This window comes from Symphalangus syndactylus, chromosome 15 (assembly GCF_028878055.3).
Source record: "Symphalangus syndactylus isolate Jambi chromosome 15, NHGRI_mSymSyn1-v2.1_pri, whole genome shotgun sequence".
NCBI classification, from domain to species: domain Eukaryota; kingdom Metazoa; phylum Chordata; class Mammalia; order Primates; family Hylobatidae; genus Symphalangus; species Symphalangus syndactylus.
In genome coordinates, this window is record NC_072437.2 from 48,680,946 (window position 1) to 48,698,715 (window position 17,770).

At 37.6% G+C, this 17,770-nt stretch overlaps 1 protein-coding gene across 5 annotated transcripts in view; it reads left to right on the top strand.

Moving 5' to 3' along the window:
- DIS3 (DIS3 homolog, exosome endoribonuclease and 3'-5' exoribonuclease) overlaps positions 1-17,013 on the top strand; it is a 29,363-nt gene extending 12,350 nt beyond the window's left edge. For 4 of the 5 annotated variants that reach the window (XM_055244699.2, XM_055244700.2, XM_055244702.2 and 1 more), the window contains 8 exons: positions 870-997; positions 9,917-10,003; positions 12,362-12,518; positions 13,831-14,045; positions 14,153-14,321; positions 14,447-14,605; positions 15,324-15,446; positions 16,089-17,013. In XM_055244699.2, the coding sequence (XP_055100674.1) occupies positions 870-997; positions 9,917-10,003; positions 12,362-12,518; positions 13,831-14,045; positions 14,153-14,321; positions 14,447-14,605; positions 15,324-15,446; positions 16,089-16,172 (1,122 nt within the window). In that variant the 3' untranslated portion in view covers positions 16,173-17,013. The remainder of the gene's footprint in view (positions 1-869; positions 998-9,916; positions 10,004-12,361; positions 12,519-13,830; positions 14,046-14,152; positions 14,322-14,446; positions 14,606-15,323; positions 15,447-16,088) is intronic. The other variant, XM_055244701.2, reaches the window with a different exon arrangement.
- Positions 17,014-17,770: the final 757 nt, after the last annotated feature.

Below are 17,770 nucleotides of genomic sequence, written 5' to 3' on the forward strand. Positions count from 1 at the left end.
GATGTGTGAATTATTTAAGCCATCACAGTTTGTACTTTAAAATAAGAATGCCTTTTAATTCTGTAAGACTTCGTCAGTATAACAAAATTATATGAAAACAAACCTAGTGAACATATAACATAAAACCTTTTTCAGAGGGGAAACTCTTAGCCTTTAGTAGATGAGTTGGCTCTCCCAGGAATCTGACCTGACCTGCGTCATCTAACTCTGTTATGCTATTTCTTATTTTCACTTGTGAAGCTACTCTTTAGGCAAACAAAAAAAAAAAAAAAAAAAAAAAAAAAAGGAAAAAAAATGGTGGATTTCTCTGAGAGAAATAGGAACAGAAGCAGTTATTTGTATATTTGGGTTATTTGTCATTGGGGATTACTTTAACTCTTTTCTACTAGGATTTGTCTGGTTTTTACATGCTTAATTTTGGGTATTTATTAGATTTCTTGCAAAACATGGTGTCTTGACTCCTGCAGTCTTAATTATTTGCAGGGGAATAATGATCATCTGGAAAGGATTTCATATTTGTTATCAGAGAAGGAATCGATCTAACCCACCTTTGTGTTTTATTTTAGCATTATCTGGGTATTTATACAGTAATTGGAATATACAAGTAAAGTTTAAAGTTTATCTGCTAACAACATTGCCATTTTACCGTTTAAAATATGTTTGTTTAAGTTGTATAATGCCTCAGATAAGAATTAATGAACCAGAAATCATAGATGTGAAGTATAATATCATAGCTAAGAATTTCTATTTTGTTACTGATTTTAGGTTTTCTGAAATCATGGATTTTATGTAGTGAAAGGAGGAGGACATATTGAAAACCATTTTTCTATCATTTATAAGAATTATATAACATACATTTTCTTTTTTAGGCATCTCTGACATATGCTGAAGCTCAGTTGAGAATTGATTCAGCAAACATGAATGATGATATTACCACTAGTCTCCGTGGACTGAATAAACTAGCCAAAATTCTGAAGAAAAGAAGGATTGAAAAAGGGTATATTTTGTTTTTCATCGTATTAAGATAATTTTTATACTCTTTACATTGTTTGATCATAGGCAATGATGAATTATTTAAAAGAGTGAATAGAGACTCCTGTTTCTTCTAGCTTCCATTTATTTATGTATATATGTATTTGTTTTTTTTTTTTTTTTTTTTTTTTTTTATTATACTTCAGGGTTTTAGGGTACATGTGCACAATGTGCAGGTTTGTTGCATATGTATCCATGTGCCATGTTGATTTCCTGCACCCATTAACTCGTCATTTAGCATTAGGTGTATCTCCTAATGCCGTCCCTCCCCACTCCCCCCACCCCACAACAGTCCCCCGAGTGTGATGTTCCCCTTCCTGTGTCCATGAGTTCTCATTGTTCAATTCCCACCTATGAGTGAGAACATGTGGTGTTTGGTTTTTTGTCCTTGCGATAGTTTACTGAGAATGATGTTTTCCAGTTTCATCCATGTCTCTACAAAGGACACGAACTCATCATTTTTTATGGCTGCATAGTATTCCATGGTGTATATGTGCCACATTTTCTTAATCCAGTCTATTGTTGTTGGACATTTGGGTTGGTTCCAACTCTTTGCTATTGTGAATAGTGCCGCAATAAACATACGTGTGCATGTGTCTTTATAGCAGCATGATTTATAGTCCTTTGGGTATATACCCAGTAATGGGATGGCTGGGTCAAATGGTATTTCTAGTTCTAGATCCCTGAGGAATCGCCACACTGACTTCCACAATGGTTGAACTAGTTTACAGTCCCACCAACAGTGTAAAAGTGTTCCTATTTCTCCACATCCTCTCCAGCACCTGTTGTTTCCTGATTTTTTAATGATGGCCATTCTAACTGGTGTGAGATGGTATCTCACTGTGGTTTTGATTTGCATTTCTCTGATGGCCAGTGATGATGAGCATTTCTTCATGTGTTTTTTGGCTGCCTAAATGTCTTCTTTTGAGAAGTGTCTGTTCATGTCCTTTGCCCACTTTTTGATGGGGTTGTTTGTTTTTTTCTTGTAAATTTGTTTGAGTTCATTGTAGATTCTGGATATTAGCCCTTTGTCAGATGAGTAGGTTGCAAAAATTTTCTCCCATTCTGTAGGTTGCCTGTTCACTCTGATGGTAGTTTCTTTTGCTGTGCAGAAGGTCTTTAGTTTAATGAGATCCCATTTGTCAATTTTGCCTTTTGTTGCCATTGCTTTTGGTGTTTTAGACATGAAGTCCTTGCCCATGCCTATGTCCTGAATGGTATTGCCTAGGTTTTCTTGTAGGATTTTAATGGTTTTAGGTCTAACATATAAGTCTTTAATCCATCTTGAATTAATTTTTGTATAAGGTATAAGGAAGGGATCCAGTTTCAGCTTTCTACATATGGCTAGCCAGTTTTCCCAGCACCATTTATTAAATAGGGAATCCTTTCCCCATTTCTTGTTTTTGTCAGGTTTGTCAAAGATCAGATAGTTGTAGATATGCAGCATCATTTCTGAGGGCTCTGTTCTGTTCCATTGATCTATGTCTCTGTTGTGGTACCAGTACCATGCTGTTTTGGTTACTGTAGCCTTGTATTATAGTTTAAAGTCAGGTAGCGTGATGCCTCCAGCTTTGTTCTTTTGGCTTAGGATTGACTTGGCGATGCGGGCTCTTTTTTGGTTCCATATGAACTTTAAAGTAGTTTTTTCCAATTCTGTGAAGAAAGTCATTGGTAGCTTGATGGGGATGGCATTGAATCTATAAATTACCTTGGGCAGTATGGCCATTTTCATGATATTGATTCTTCCAACCCATGAGCATGGAATGTTCTTCCATTTGTTTGTATCCTCTTTTATTTCATTGAGCAGTGGTTTGTAGTTCTCCTTGAAGAGGTCCTTCACATCCCTTGTAAGTTGGATTCCTAGGTATTTTATTCTCTTTGAAGCAATTGTGAATGGGAGTTCACTCATGATTTGGCTCTCTGTTTGTCTGTTATTGGTGTACAAGAATGTTTGTGATTTTTGTACATTGATTTTGTATCCTGAGACTTTGCTGAAGTTGCTAATCAGCTTAAGGAGGTTTTGGGCTGAGACAATGGGGTTTTCTAGATATACAATCATGTCATCTGCAAACAGGGACAATTTGACTTCCTCTTTTCCTAATTGAATACCCTTTATTTCCTTCTCCTGCCTGATTGCTCTGGCCAGAACTTCCAGCACTATGTTGAATAGGAGCGGTGAGAGAGGGCATCCCTGTCTTGTGCCAGTTTTCAGAGGGAATGCTTCCAGTTTTTGCCCATTCAGTATGATATTGGCTGTGGGTTTGTTGTAGATAGCTCTTATTATTTTGAGATACATCCCATCAATACCTAATTTATTGAGAGTTTTTAGCATGAAGGGTTGTTGAATTTTGTCAAAGGCCTTTTCTGCATCTATTGAGATAATCATGTGGTTTTTGTCTTTGGTTCTGTTTATATGCTGGATTACATTTATTGATTTGCGTATGTTGAACCAGCCTTGCATCCCAGGGATGAAGCCCACTTGATTATGGTGGATAAGCTTTTTGATGTGCTGCTGGATTCGGTTTGCCAGTATTTTATTGAGGATTTTTGCATCAATGTTCATCAAGGATATTGGTCTGAAATTCTCTTTTTTGGTTATGTCTCTGCCAGGCTTTGGTATCAGGACGATGCTGGCTTCGTAAAATGTGTTAGGGAGGATTCCCTCTTTTTCTATCGATTGGAATAGTTTCAGAAGGAATGGTACCAGTTCCTCCTTGTACCTCTGGTAGAATTCAGCTGTGAATCCATCAGGTCCTGGACTCTTTTTGGTTGGTAAGCTATTGATTGTTGCCACAATTTCAGAACCTGTTATTGGTCTATTCAGAGATTCAACTTCTTCCTGGTTTAGTCTTGGGAGGGTGTATTTGTCGAGGAATTTATCCATTTCTTCTAGATTTTCTAGTTTATTTGCATAGAGGTGTTTGTAGTATTCTCTGATGGTAGATTGTATTTCTGTGGGATCGGTGGTGATATCCCCTTTTTCGTTTTTTATTGCATCTATTTGATTCTTCTCTCTTTTCTTCTTTATTAGTCTTGCTAGCAGTCCATCAATTGTGTTGATCTTTTCAAAAAACCAGCTCCTGGATTCATTAATTTTTTGAAGGGTTTTTTGTGTCTCTATTTCCTTCAGTTCTGCTCTGATTTTAGTTATTTCTAGCCTTCTGCTAGCTTTTGAATGTGTTTGCTCTTGCTTTTCTAGTTCTTTTAATTGTGATGTTAGGGTGTCAATTTTGGATCTTTCCTGCTTTCTCTTGTGGGCATTTAGTGCTATAAATTTCCCTCTACACACTGCTTTGAACGTGTCCCAGAGATTCTGGTATGTTGTGTCTTTGTTCTCGTTGGTTTCAAAGAACATCTTTATTTCTGCCTTCATTTCATTATGTACCCAATAGTCATTCAGGAGCAGGTTGTTCAGTTTCCATGTAGTTGAGCGGTTTTGAGTGAGTTTCTTAATCCTGAGTTCTAGTTTGATTGCACTGTGGTCTGAGAGACAGTTTGTTATAATTTCTGTTCTTTTACATTTGCTGAGGAGAGCTTTACTTCCAACTATGTGGTCAATTTTGGAATAGGTGTGGTGTGGTGCTGAAAAAAATGTATATTCTGTTGACTTGGGGTGGAGAGTTCTGTAGATGTCTATTAGGTCCACTTTATGTAGAGCTGAGTTCAATTCCTGGATATCCTTGTTAACTTTCTGTCTCGTTGATCTGTCTAATGTTGACAGTGGGGTGTTAAAATCTCCCATTATTATTGTGTGGGAGTTTAAGTCCCTTTGTAGGTCACTGAGGACTTGCTTTATGAATCTGGGTGCTTCTGTGTTGGGTGCATATATATTTAGGATAGTTAGCTCTTCTTGTTGAATTGATCCCTTTACCATTATGTAATGGCCTTCTTTGTCTCTTTTGATCTTTGCTGGTTTAAAGTCTATTTTATCAGAGACTAGGATTGCAACCCCTGCCTTTTTTTGTTTTCCAGTTGCTTGATAGATCTTCCTCCATCCCTTTATTTTGAGTCTGTGTGTGTCTCTGCACGTGAGATGGGTTTCCTGAATACAGCACACTGATGGGTCCTGACTCCTTATCCAGTTTGCCAGTCTGTGTCTTTTGATTGGAGCATTTAGCCCATTTACATTAAACGTTAATATTGTTATGTGTGAATCTGATCCTGTCATTATGATGTTAGTTGGTTATTTTGCTCGTTAGTTGCTATAGTTTCTTCCTAGCCTCGATGGTCTTTACAATTTGGCGTGTTTTTGCAGTGGCTGGTACCGGTTGCTCCTTTCCATGTTTAGTGCTTCCTTCAGGAGCTCTTTTAGGGCAGGCCTGATGGTGACAAAATCACTCAGCATTTGCTTGTCTGTAAAGTATTTTATTTCTCCTTCACTTATGAAGCTTAGTTTGGCGGGATAGGAAATTCTGGGTTGAAAATTCTTTTCTTTAAGAATGTTGAATATCGGCCCCCACTCTCTTCTGGCTTGTAGAGTTTCTGCTGAGAGATCCGCTGTTAGTCTGATGGGCTTCCCTTTGTGGGTAACCCGACCTTTCTCTCTGGCTGCCCTTAACATTTTTTCCTTCATTTCAGCTTTGGTGAATCTGACGATTATGTGTCTTGGAGTTGCTCTTCTCGAGGAGTATCTTTGTGGCGTTCTCTGTATTTCCTGAATCTGAATGCTGGCCTGCTTTGCTAGATTGGGGAAGTTCTCCTGGATAATATCTTGCAGAGTGTTTTCCAACTTGGTTCCATTCTCCCCATCATTTTCAGGTACACCAATCAGACGTAGGTTTGGTCTTTTCACATAGTCCCAGATTTCTTGGAGGCTTTGTTCATTTCTTTTTATTCTTTTTTCTCTAAACTTCCCTTCTCTCTTCATTTCATTCATTTCATCTTCCGTCAGCGATACCCATTCTTCCAGTTGATCGCATCTGCTACTGAGGCTTCTGCATTCTTCGCGTAGTTCTCGAAACTTGGCTTTCAGCTCCATCAGCTCCTTTAAGCCCTTCTCTCCATTGGTTATTCTAGTTATCCATTCTTCTAATTTTTTTTCAAAGTTTTTAACTTCTTTGCTATTGTTTTGAATTTCCTCCCATAGCTCAGAGTAGTTTGATCGTCTGAAGCCTTCTTCTCTCAACTCGTCAAAGTCATCCTCCATCCAGCTTTGTTCCGTTGCTGGTGAGGAACTGCGTTCCTTTGGAGGAGGAGAGGTGCTCTGTTTTTTCGAGTTTCCAGTTTTTGTGCTCTGTTTTTTCCCCATCTTTGTGGTTTTATCTACTTTTTGTCTTTGATGATGGTGATGTACAGATGGGTTTTTGGTGTGGATGTCCTTTCTGTTTGTTAGTTTTCGTTCTACCAGACAGGACCCTCAGCTGCAGGTCTGTTGGAGTTTACTAGAGGTCCACTCCAGACCCTGTTTGGCTGGGTGTCAGCAGCGGTGGCTGCAGAACAGCGGATTTTCGTGAGACCACAAATTCAGCTGTCTGATAGTTCCTCTGAAAGTTTTGTCTCAGAGGAGTACCCGGCTGAATGAGGTGTCAGTCTGTCCCTACTGGGGGGGTGCCTCCCAGTTAGGCTGCTCAGGGGTGAGGGACCCACTTTAGGAGGCAGTCTGTCCATTCTCAGATCTCCAGCTGCGTGCTGGGCTACTCTCTTCAAAGCTGTCAGTCAGACAGGGACATTTAAGTCTGTGGAGGTTCTTGCTGAGTTTTTGTTTGTCTGTGCCCTGCCCCCAGGGGTGGAGCCTACAGAGGCAGGCAGGCCTCCTTGAGCTGTGGTGGGCTCCACCCAGTTCGAGCTTCCTGGCTGCTTTGTTTACCTAAGCAAGCCTGGGCAATGGCGGGCGCCCCTCCCCCAGCCTCGCTGCCGCCTTGCAGCTTGATCTCAGACTGCTGTGCTAGCAATCAGCAAGACTCTGTGGGCATATGACCCTCCGAGCCAGGTGCGGGACACAATCTCCTAGTGTGCCGTTTTCCAGGCCCGTTGGAAAAGCGCAGTATTACGATGGGACTGACCCAATATTCCAGGTGCCATCTGTTTCCCCTTTCTTTGACTAGGAAAGGGAACTCCCTGACCCCTTGCGCTTCCCGAGTGAGGCAATGCCTCGCCCTGCTTCAGCTCGCGCACAGTGCGCTTCACCGACTGTCCTGCACCCACTGTTAGGCACTCCCTAGTGAGATGAAACCGGTACCTCAAGCAGAAATGCAGAAATCACCCATCTTCTGTGTCGCTGGGGCTGGGAGCTGGAGACTGGAGCTGTTCCTATTCGGCCATCTTGGCTCCACCCCCGTGTATATATGTATTTGAAACGGAGTTTTACTCTGTCACCCACGCTGGAGTGCAGTGGTACAGTCTCGGCTCACTGTAACATCTACCTCCCGAAGTCGAATGGTTCTCCTGTCTCAGCCTCCCGAGTAGCTGGGATTACAGGTGCCCACCACCAAGCCCAGCTAATTTTTGTATTTTTAGTAGATACGGAGTTTCACCTTTTGGCCAGGCTGGTCTTAAACTCCTGACCTCAGGTGATCCACCTGCCTCGGCCTCCCAAAGTGTTGGGATTACAGGTATGAGCCACCATGCCTAGCCTCTGGCTTCCTTTTAAATGTTAGCAACTTGATTCTGGACTGACGTTTGTTCAGGAGTTCCATCCTTGTAATTTGTTGTGTTAAAAAATTGTGTTTGAGTTAAAGATCTTGAAGAAATTCCAGGAAGGCAAGAACTCCCTAAGACTTCTAGAAATTGTTTCTAATTTTAATTAGAAATGAGTTTCCAGATTGGACATTGGGTTTCAGAGTTTTAAATAAATGTAGATTAGGTCCTCCTTGCATTTTAAATTTTAGAGATTATTTAATTCAACCTCCTCGTTTTTTAGACAATTAAAAGTTGCATAAAAGGAGTCTTCCCAAAGATCTGATTAGTAACAGATCTCAGTCTTTTAGCTGTTAAGTCATGGCTTTTGCCTAACTACAAAAGGCATACGATATAGAGTATTAACTCAGGCATGTTGAAGGAAACCAGTTAAGAGAAATTTGACTCTTAAAAGACGTTGTTGACTATCAGAGGAAACCAAGTACATGAACCTTCTAGATGTTGGTCTCAGAGTTCCCAAGCCCCTCTAGGATAGGGTCACAAGCAGTTTCTAAAGGTGTGGTGAGTGCGGATTGTACATTTGTGTCATTTCATAAGATGCGCCTATTTAAATTCATTAAAATTAATAAAATTAACAACTTAGTTCCTTAGCGTTACTAGCCATATTTCAAGTGCTCAATAGCCACCTGTGACTAATGACTATCACATTGGACAGGGCACACATAGAACATTTCCATCACTGCAGAATGTTCTGTTGGACAGTGTTTGAGGTAGTTATATATCTATGTCTACTAACACCTCAGTTTTCAGGGAATTTTTTATGCGATCTTAAATATGAAACTTGAAACTGAAAGGATCATTTGGGCGTGCTAAAACCCAGCGGATGCTATTAAACTTGAGCAAAACTTTTGCTCAAGCTTGTCACTTGGATATAAGAAGAAGAAAATTAAATTTTTTTGTATGACACAAAACACCACAAAGATTTTTTTTTTTAAGCAATGTAAATAAAATGCAAATTGAAGCTACATTTATTTTAATAGTTTTAAAGTACTTCGCATTTGTAACATAGCTTTTTAAAACTGGGAAGGATTTTTTTAATTTCTGTATTTTTAATTTGGTAAGTAGATGGTTGCCTACTGGGAAAACATCATTGAATCATTCTAGTCTTAGGGAGAATTGAAAAAGCAACCAGAAAAAAAAAAGCAACCATGTTTTGCCTTCTTAAAGTATTAATACTTGTGGGTAGACATAATATTTTAGGCGTTCTATGAGGAAAAATGATCAAAATGTGATAAGTATACTTTGCTTTTTATGTCAAAATCCATTAGTAAATACATATCAGACCTGAAGTAGAGCCTTGTTTTAAGTGCACACTTCAAGGCAAGAAAGGAATATTTTTGAGATTCTCTTTTTAGTATGTATTCCTACTATAGTTCTTTTAATAAAGGTGAGGAATTGAGGAAGACAAGGACTTAGACTTAGTGTTTCATTTAACTTGCTCCATCTTATTTTAATTTTTCTCCTCCCCTTCTTTTCCTTCTCCATGATTGTTCAAGGTTGCCCAGCCTCATTAAAATTTTTAGTTTTAGGTTGATTTGGAGCTGACCTCATGAAAGTTATGTCAAGTTATAAGAAACATTAGACTTGCCTTGCCTTGTGGGAATTTACTTTCCAAAGGAGAACTTGCTAGCTCGTTAAATGAACCATGTGTGTAAAGTCCTGAGCATGGATTGTTTATCTGACACTTAGCACTCAAATATTAATAGCCATCACTACTTGTAACCTATTAGTGATAGTGGGTTATCAGTTGCTTCTCTGTTGGTTCAGTCTTTGTGGAAGATACTTTTGAACTGTGGATCTTCTGGTGTTACTAAGCTACCCAAAACAGCTACCCTTTTGCCCCTCTTTATTGTCCCCTGCCCCAATAACTGTTTTCTGTAGTAAATTAAATACAGCCAATCCCCTTCTTTATGTGTAAAAGTGATTAAAAACCTATGCAGCTCAATAAAAACTCATCGTTTGGACACAGAAGATATATAAACCCTCAGAAGCACAGGGATTCAGATTTCCTTGTGTTGCTATCGTCCTCTCTTGTTAAATGCATTTTAAATCTACTGAGCTGTTCATGAAAGCTCTACTGAGCTGTTTATGAAAATAGAACATGAAACAGCAGATGGTCATAAAGCCTTCAGAAAAGCAACTATTACACACTTGCTGTAGTCATTGTCTTTTTTAAAAGAATAATTTCTATAATTTTGTCTTTTATTGGCTTGCTTGACTATAATTTTTCTCTTTAATTTTTATGTAGGGCTTTGACTCTATCCTCTCCTGAAGTTCGATTCCACATGGACAGTGAAACTCATGATCCTATAGATCTACAGACCAAGGAACTTAGGTTTGTAATTTTTTTGATGGGCATTAAATAAGATTTTTTATTTTAATTGTCACGTCTACTGTAAGTACAAATAACGAAAACATTTATATACAAAATAATGATTAGGGTCATGATTTCTACTTTATTTGGCTTGCAAAGGACAGAAAAGTAAATTTAAGCTCAGTTTTTCTTCTATAAAACTGCGTTTAGTCACATAATAGAAGAACTTTCAATTTGAATTTGTTTGCTTTGATGTGTGATATATTAGAACTTGACTAGTAAGAGTTATAGTAAGATAAAAAAAATTACCTCAATTAATTTCTAAAGTAGAATATACTGTAGTGCAGGGGTTCCCAACCCCTGGGCTGTGAGCTTTACTACCTGAGCTCTGCCTTCTGTCAGATCAGTGGCAGCATTAGATTCTCATTGGAGCGCCAGCCCTATTGTGAACTGTGCATAGGAGGGATCTAAGTTGCACACTTCTTATGAGAATCTAATGCCTGATGAAACCATCCTTCCCTCCCCTCGTCGCATAGAAGAATTGTTTTCCATGAAACCCGTCCATGGTGCCAGAAAGATGGGGGTAGGATAGAATAATGGATAGTAGGATAGATAGTAGGGTAGAATAATGGTGAGATGGGTTATGAAGCCAGACTCCCTAGGTTTGGATCCCTCTGCTGTTATTACTATTATATTTCCCACTAAAGTAGTTATTTGACTTCTCCATACCTCAATTTATTTGTCTGTAAATTGCCTATGATTGATAATGGCACCTACCTCATAGGGTGCTGTGAGGGTGATATTAGCTATTGTTGTTTATTATTGTTGTTTATTGTTGTTGATTTAGTTAAGATGTAGGAAACAAGAATTTTTTTGTTAAATCAGGGTTTAGGCGTCTTTCCCTGCCTCTTATTTACATTAAGGTAATTTTGGAATTCAACATGCATATGCACTTTTCTAATAGATGACCAAGGGTTAAAAATGGGAATATACTCAAATTTTTTACTTAGAATAAATATGTGCTTTAGTGCTATTATAATATCTAAAAATCCCTTATAGTAGAACTTCTGTGTATGTCTAATATTAATGCTAATAATGAGCCCAGTACTAAGAGCTTTTATGAGCAAAGGGTTGATACTAGCTTTGCCAAAGTAAAACATCAGCCATTTCTTCTTACCAAGAAGAAGAAAGAACACATTTCTGAGATGTCCCCATATGATTGGAGGTCTAATATTTTTAAAATGAATATACTTTAGAAATATTGTCAAGAAGTTACAAGATGAAACTTGAATGGAAGGTTAATAATATATGTTCATTGACTTGCAAGACAGAAAGCACTGTATCAACAGAAGGTGGATCATTTACTAAACTAACCGAAAAATGTATGTGAATAACTATATAGAGAATCACAGCAGTATCAGATTGGTTAAGAGTTTTGAAGTTAGATTATGTGGACTCAAATTCTCATACTGCTAATAACTCTCACCTTGAACAAGAGAATAATGAATATATCCTCAGTTTTCTTAAACAGAGTGTGTGGGTGTGTGTGTTGAGGGCAGGATGTACTTATAGCACAATGACTGACCCATTGTAAGTATCCAAATTAGCTATTATAAATATGGTCTCTTCATTTGAGTAATTTATTGTTAAAAATTTTGGTTTTTAAGCCAAAATTTGTATGATATAAATAGTTTTTAGTTCTTGTAAACTTTATTGATTTACAATTAAATAAAAATATTTTTGGACCTAGTAAAATCAAGTAAAAATGCTTGTTTTCATTTCATATATAAATAGAGTAGTAAAGCTTCTGTTTTTGAGTGCAATTTTGTTGTTGTTTTTTGACACAGAGTCTTGCTCTGTCACCCAGGCTGGAGTGCAGTGATGTGATCTCGGCTCACTGCAACCTCCACCTCCTGGGTTCAAGTGATTCTCATGCCTCAGCCTCTCAAGTAGCTGGGACTACAGGAGTGTGCCACCAGACCTGGCTAATTTTTTTATATTTTTAGTAGAGTCGGGGTTTTGTCATGTTGGCCAGACTGGTCTCGAACTCCTGAGCTCAAATGATTTGCCCGCCTCTGCCTCCCAAAGTGCTGGGATTACAGGTGTGAGCCACTGCAACTGGCTGAGTGCAATTTGTAAAGTCTCCTCTAGCATGTAAGATTTACTCATGCAGTAGTTGCATAATAAGGGATTGTTAGAGTAACTGAGAGATGAAATAATCGTAAGTTATTTAAAATACAAATGTACACACACATATGAATGTTTACATAGGAAATGCTCTTATTCTTGGTAACAAAGGTAACCTGTGAAAAAATATGATATATAGAAGTCTCAGATTCTCTTTTTTGTTTGTTTGTTTAATGCTTTTTCCATTGGTAGGGAAACAAATTCCATGGTTGAAGAATTTATGTTACTTGCCAATATTTCTGTTGCAAAAAAAATTCACGAGGAATTTTCTGAACATGCTCTGCTTCGAAAACATCCTGCTCCACCTCCATCAAATTATGAAATTCTTGTTAAGGCAGCCAGGTCAAGGGTAAGGTCCTATAGTTTGAAAAATCATCTATTTGTGTTTTGATCTACCTGTTGTTCTAAATTATTTATATTCATATTTCCATAAAGGTTTTATTGTTTGTTAATAACAAGAATATGCCAATAGTTCTTTTTTCTTTTGGTTTTTTTTTTTTGAGACAGGGTCTCACTGTCACCCAGACTGGAGTGCAGTGGCACGATCTCGGCTCACTGCACCCTCCACCTCCCACCCAGTCTCAAGCCATCCTCCCGCCTCAGCCTCCTGAGGAGCTGGGACTGCAGGCGCACACCACCATGAGTGGCTAATTTTTTGTATTTTTTTTTGGTAGAGGTAGGTTTTCACTATGTTGCCCAGGCTGGTCTTAAACTCCTGGACTCAAGTAATTATCTCATCTCGGCCTCCCAAAGTGCTATGCTGGGATTACAGGTGTGAGCCACCGCACCCAGCCTAATGTTTTTAAAGAGCACCCTTTGCTAAAGCCAGATGTTTAGACTAAGATCTATGCAGCGCCCTGGTCATATAAAACTCTTCCATGTTTCCTTGTCTTTATGTATGTTTCATATGTCTGTGTTGCTTCATGGCTCCTGTCAACTGCCTGACTTTACAAATAATGTATTTTTTTATTTATTTACTTCAACTCAGTTAAATCCTTTCCATTTCATGTTCGTAAGAAAAATATATTTGTTGCATACATGGAAAAGAGGAAACTATAGAAAGGGCACATTTTTTCAGCCCTGTATACCCACTACTTCTTGTTAGTAGATTTTCTTTTAGGGGTGCTTACTCCTTGGGTGACTATGGCCTACATTGCATTTCCTTGGATTACCTAGTAAGGCCCTATCCTTCCCATCTAGAAGAGAGCTGGGAGCAGTAATGTTGGACTGCAGGGCATTATTCGAACACGACGGCATTGGTTTCTGATTTTGGATCAGACCTTTACGGCATGCATGCCCAGCTTCTCCAGATTCATAGGAATTGAATCAGCTTCTCACTCCTCTGCTCCAAGGCTTACTCTGTAAATAGGGATTTTTTCCTTCATTATCTTTTTTCTTCCAAAGACCTAGAGAAGAGATGTATATTTGACTCATCTCCCTAGGGTAGAACAAAGCAGCTAAATTTGATGAATCCGAACATTGTTCTGACAAAACTGTAGTAACTAGTACAGTTTTGTTTCTGGCTATTACTTCTACTTTGAAGGGAAGGAAAATAACAAAAACATGATGTTTGTTCAGTCAGATCAGTTATATTTTGAAGACATAATGGCACTGACTTAGAAATGTTTAATATGGTGCTCTTCTCTCTTTTTTGTTTACAGAATTTGGAAATTAAGACTGATACAGCCAAGTCTTTGGCCGAGTCTTTGGATCAGGCCGAATCTCCTACTTTTCCATATCTAAACACTCTGTTGAGAATATTAGCCACTCGCTGTATGATGCAAGCTGTGTACTTCTGTTCTGGAATGGATAATGATTTTCATCACTATGGCTTAGCATCTCCAATATACACACATTTTACTTCACCCATCAGAAGGTATTTTTTCCTTATGAAATTAAAGGAGATAGAAAATGGTTAATTTTGAATTTTAAAAGCAATATTAGTACTGACATACCATGGTTCTTATTTCTCCATCTATCTAGATACGCAGATGTCATTGTTCATCGGCTTTTGGCTGTGGCTATTGGGGCTGACTATACTTATCCGGAGTTGACAGACAAACACAAGCTTGCAGATATATGTAAAAATCTAAATTTCCGGCACAAAATGGCTCAATATGCCCAACGTGCATCAGTGGCTTTTCATACCCAGGTATTTGCCTTCTGTCGATACTGCTAGAAAAAATGAAGTTTTGTTCATTTTTAATTTAATTTCAATTTTTTGTTAATTTCAAAATTTTTTAAGACTATTTAAATAAGGTGTATGTTATTTTACAGTTATTTTTCAAAAGCAAAGGAATAGTAAGTGAAGAAGCCTATATTTTATTTGTAAGAAAGAATGCCATTGTGGTATTAATTCCAAAGTATGGTTTAGAAGGGACAGTCTTTTTTGAAGAAAAGGACAAACCAAACCCGCAGCTTTTTTATGATGATGAGGTACGGTATTTCTCATGTTTGTTTTCTTTTCTGGGGGGAGGGGGGGCACTTTTTCTTTGAGAGTTCATAAACGGTACCTATAAAGCATAAAATTATTTTTTGTACCCTAAAGAATTTATCCTGATCTCTAAATACAGGCCAGAAAATCTACATTTAATTTTGCCAACTAAGCTATGGTTTTACTCATAATTTCTCACCGCTATATATCCTCTCATATGCAATTGTTGTCTTTGATTTCTTTCTTTTATACCATGTAAAGTTTTGTCCTACTTGGAACGATAAATGACTCTTTATAACTCAGGGAAGGAACTTTTTTTTAAACTTACTTCTAGTGTTTCTTATTTGACACACATACTCCCTATTCTCCTTAGGTAAACCACAGCCCTGAGAGAATATTTGAACAATAAACTGGCCAAAGTACCTTGGCGTTCCTCTACTAGACTAAAAATTTCCTATTTATTAGTGGGGTGATTAATTAATCACCAAGAATTTAATGAACATATATATTAGAACTACCTTAATGAAGGAGAAAGTATGCACATAAATAGGTCATATTTATGTGAGACTACCAGGTTTGTGGCCTTTGTTATGTTGAACACGTAGATGCTTACTGATTTTTATATTTAAACTTCTACTGTGTAAGATAAATTGTAAAGGATTAGAACAAAGCCTCAAATGTAAGGAAGCAATTAAGAATGATAAAATGTGTTTTGTTTAGATACCCTCACTTAAAATAGAAGATACAGTGTTCCATGTATTTGATAAAGTTAAAGTGAAAATCATGTTAGACTCATCTAATCTTCAGCATCAGAAAATCCGAATGTCCCTGGTAGAACCACAGGTAAGGCCAAACTTAAAATTTCCTTGTTGGGATAGAACAAACAGTACATATTTTGTCAAAGAAGGGACATAGTTATTTCTGTTTAATGTTAGAGGGAACCCTGTAAGTAGTGTAGAAACCAAATATTTGCATAGCAAATCCTGTTTTCTCACTGATTTCTTTAGGCCACGGGATTCTAGACATCTGAGATTCTGTTCAGGTCTTTGGTGCCAAAATAAAAAGATCTTCCGTTCTCCTGCCTAGTCTTTTCTGTCTAGAAGTTTTGAACTCTGCACTTTGAAGGTGAAGTGTAGGTGTTTCACCTAAGATACTGGTTCTTAACTTTTGTCCTTCCCCAACACACTTGAAATCAACTCTGATTCTGTCAATCACAGTGGCTCCCCATGGGGAAGGCTGTTTTATAGTTAAAAAGAACACTTCCTAAATGACATGCTTCTCACCTATTGTCTACCTTTTACATTTTTGAACCACTGCTGCTTTGTAAAATACATTCTGTGTATAAAACCTTTAATTAGCCCCCTTTCCCCTCCCTACCACTACATCCTTTTAAATTTGAAACTGGCAGTGGGGAAGGGGAAGATGAGGATGAGATGTATTTTATCCTTTAAATCACCTTATTTCCCCCCATTTGCATTACTTTAGATACCAGGAATAAGCATTCCTACTGATACTTCAAACATGGAACTTAATGGACCAAAGAAAAAGAAGATGAAGCTTGGAAAATAGCTATATTCAACAAAAATCTTCAAAGACTGGTTTCTTTTTTAAAAGAAAAAACTTGAAAGAACACTTCTAAGCCTAAATGTGTGATACAGTTTGTTACTTTTAAGTACATTTTAATAATTTCAGACATTTGCATTTTTATTGAACGGTTGACTGTATCTGTCCCATCATACTACTTTACTTCTGGGTTGAACAGAATTATTTATGCAGAATAATTCAATTGAATATCCATCACTTAAATACAGTGACAGGACAGCAACTTCAGGGATCTGTAAAGATCATTTAAATGGAGTGCTCATCTCATTGAGGAGCGGATTAATTTTGCATAAGTACTTGGATTATTTAATATTTGTAAGAAAAAACTTTCATTTTCCTACAGAGGAAAATAGAACAATTTTAGAAGCAAGGAACAATCTCTTTTCTAAGTCTTGGAAGCTGTCAGTGTTGAGGATGTAATCTCCTTTGCCATCTTTTAATTCACCTACCTTACACTAGGTGTTCTCTTACTGTCTTTAAAAGCTTCCTGTATTTTATTAGTGGTCCTTGAAAAACTGTGAATGTTTGGGAATTGGTAGAAAGGCAAAAAGTAGGATATTTTGACCTGACTGGAAAAATGGTTGTGTTTTTATTACCAGGTAATAAGTGTGATCATTGTTGAACTTCAGCTCCAATGTCTCTCCAGAATAAGACATTGGTATTCAAATGTCTACATCTTGTTACTTACAAAATAAAAAACAGATAATTAGTAGTTTTTAAATTGTAGTTATATCAGTGTATATACACGAGGGGAACTGTATAAAGACATACTAAAGGGAACAGATTAAAGTAAGTATTACTAATAAAATTTGGTGTGCCAGACTGACTACTTCCCTTGCTAATCACAGAGATTAGTAATGATTAAATTAATATCTTCAGGAATATTTTGGGATAGGGTTGCCTTAAAACATTTTACTTGGCTTATTCAATTTCTAAAGCACTTACGTTGTGCCAGGTTCCACTCAAACTATCTCTGCCTTCAAGGAGCTTGCAGTATAGTGAGAAAAGCCTGGCAAGTAAATCAGCAGGTATACTAAATAGGTAGTCATCTAGGCACTCAATAAATGTTGACTAATTTTTCCAGTTTCCTATTATTGAGGAAAACCTCCATACATTGAGGCAGAAACTTGTGTCAATTGGAGGAAAATAGACGAGTAGTCTTTGGTCCAGGTAAAATGGGTCAGTGACACTAAAACAGTAGAGTAGGAGTCAAAAAACCTTTTCTGTGAAGTGCTATAACATTTTAGACTTTGTTGGCCATGGTCTGTATTGCAATTATAGTCCACAACTCTGCCGCTGATAGTGTGTAAGGAGCCATATACAATGTGTAAACAAATCAACATGACTGTGTTCCAACAAGGCCTGATTTGTTAAGTTTCATATATAGTCATGTGTCACATAATGACAGGGATATGTTCTGAGACATGTCACTTGGCAATTTCATCATTGTGTGAAAATCATGATGTAGTTACACAAACCTGGATGGTATACCCTATGGTATCCTATATGGGATAGCCTATTGCTCCTAACCTACAAACCTGTATGGCATATTACTGTACTGATTA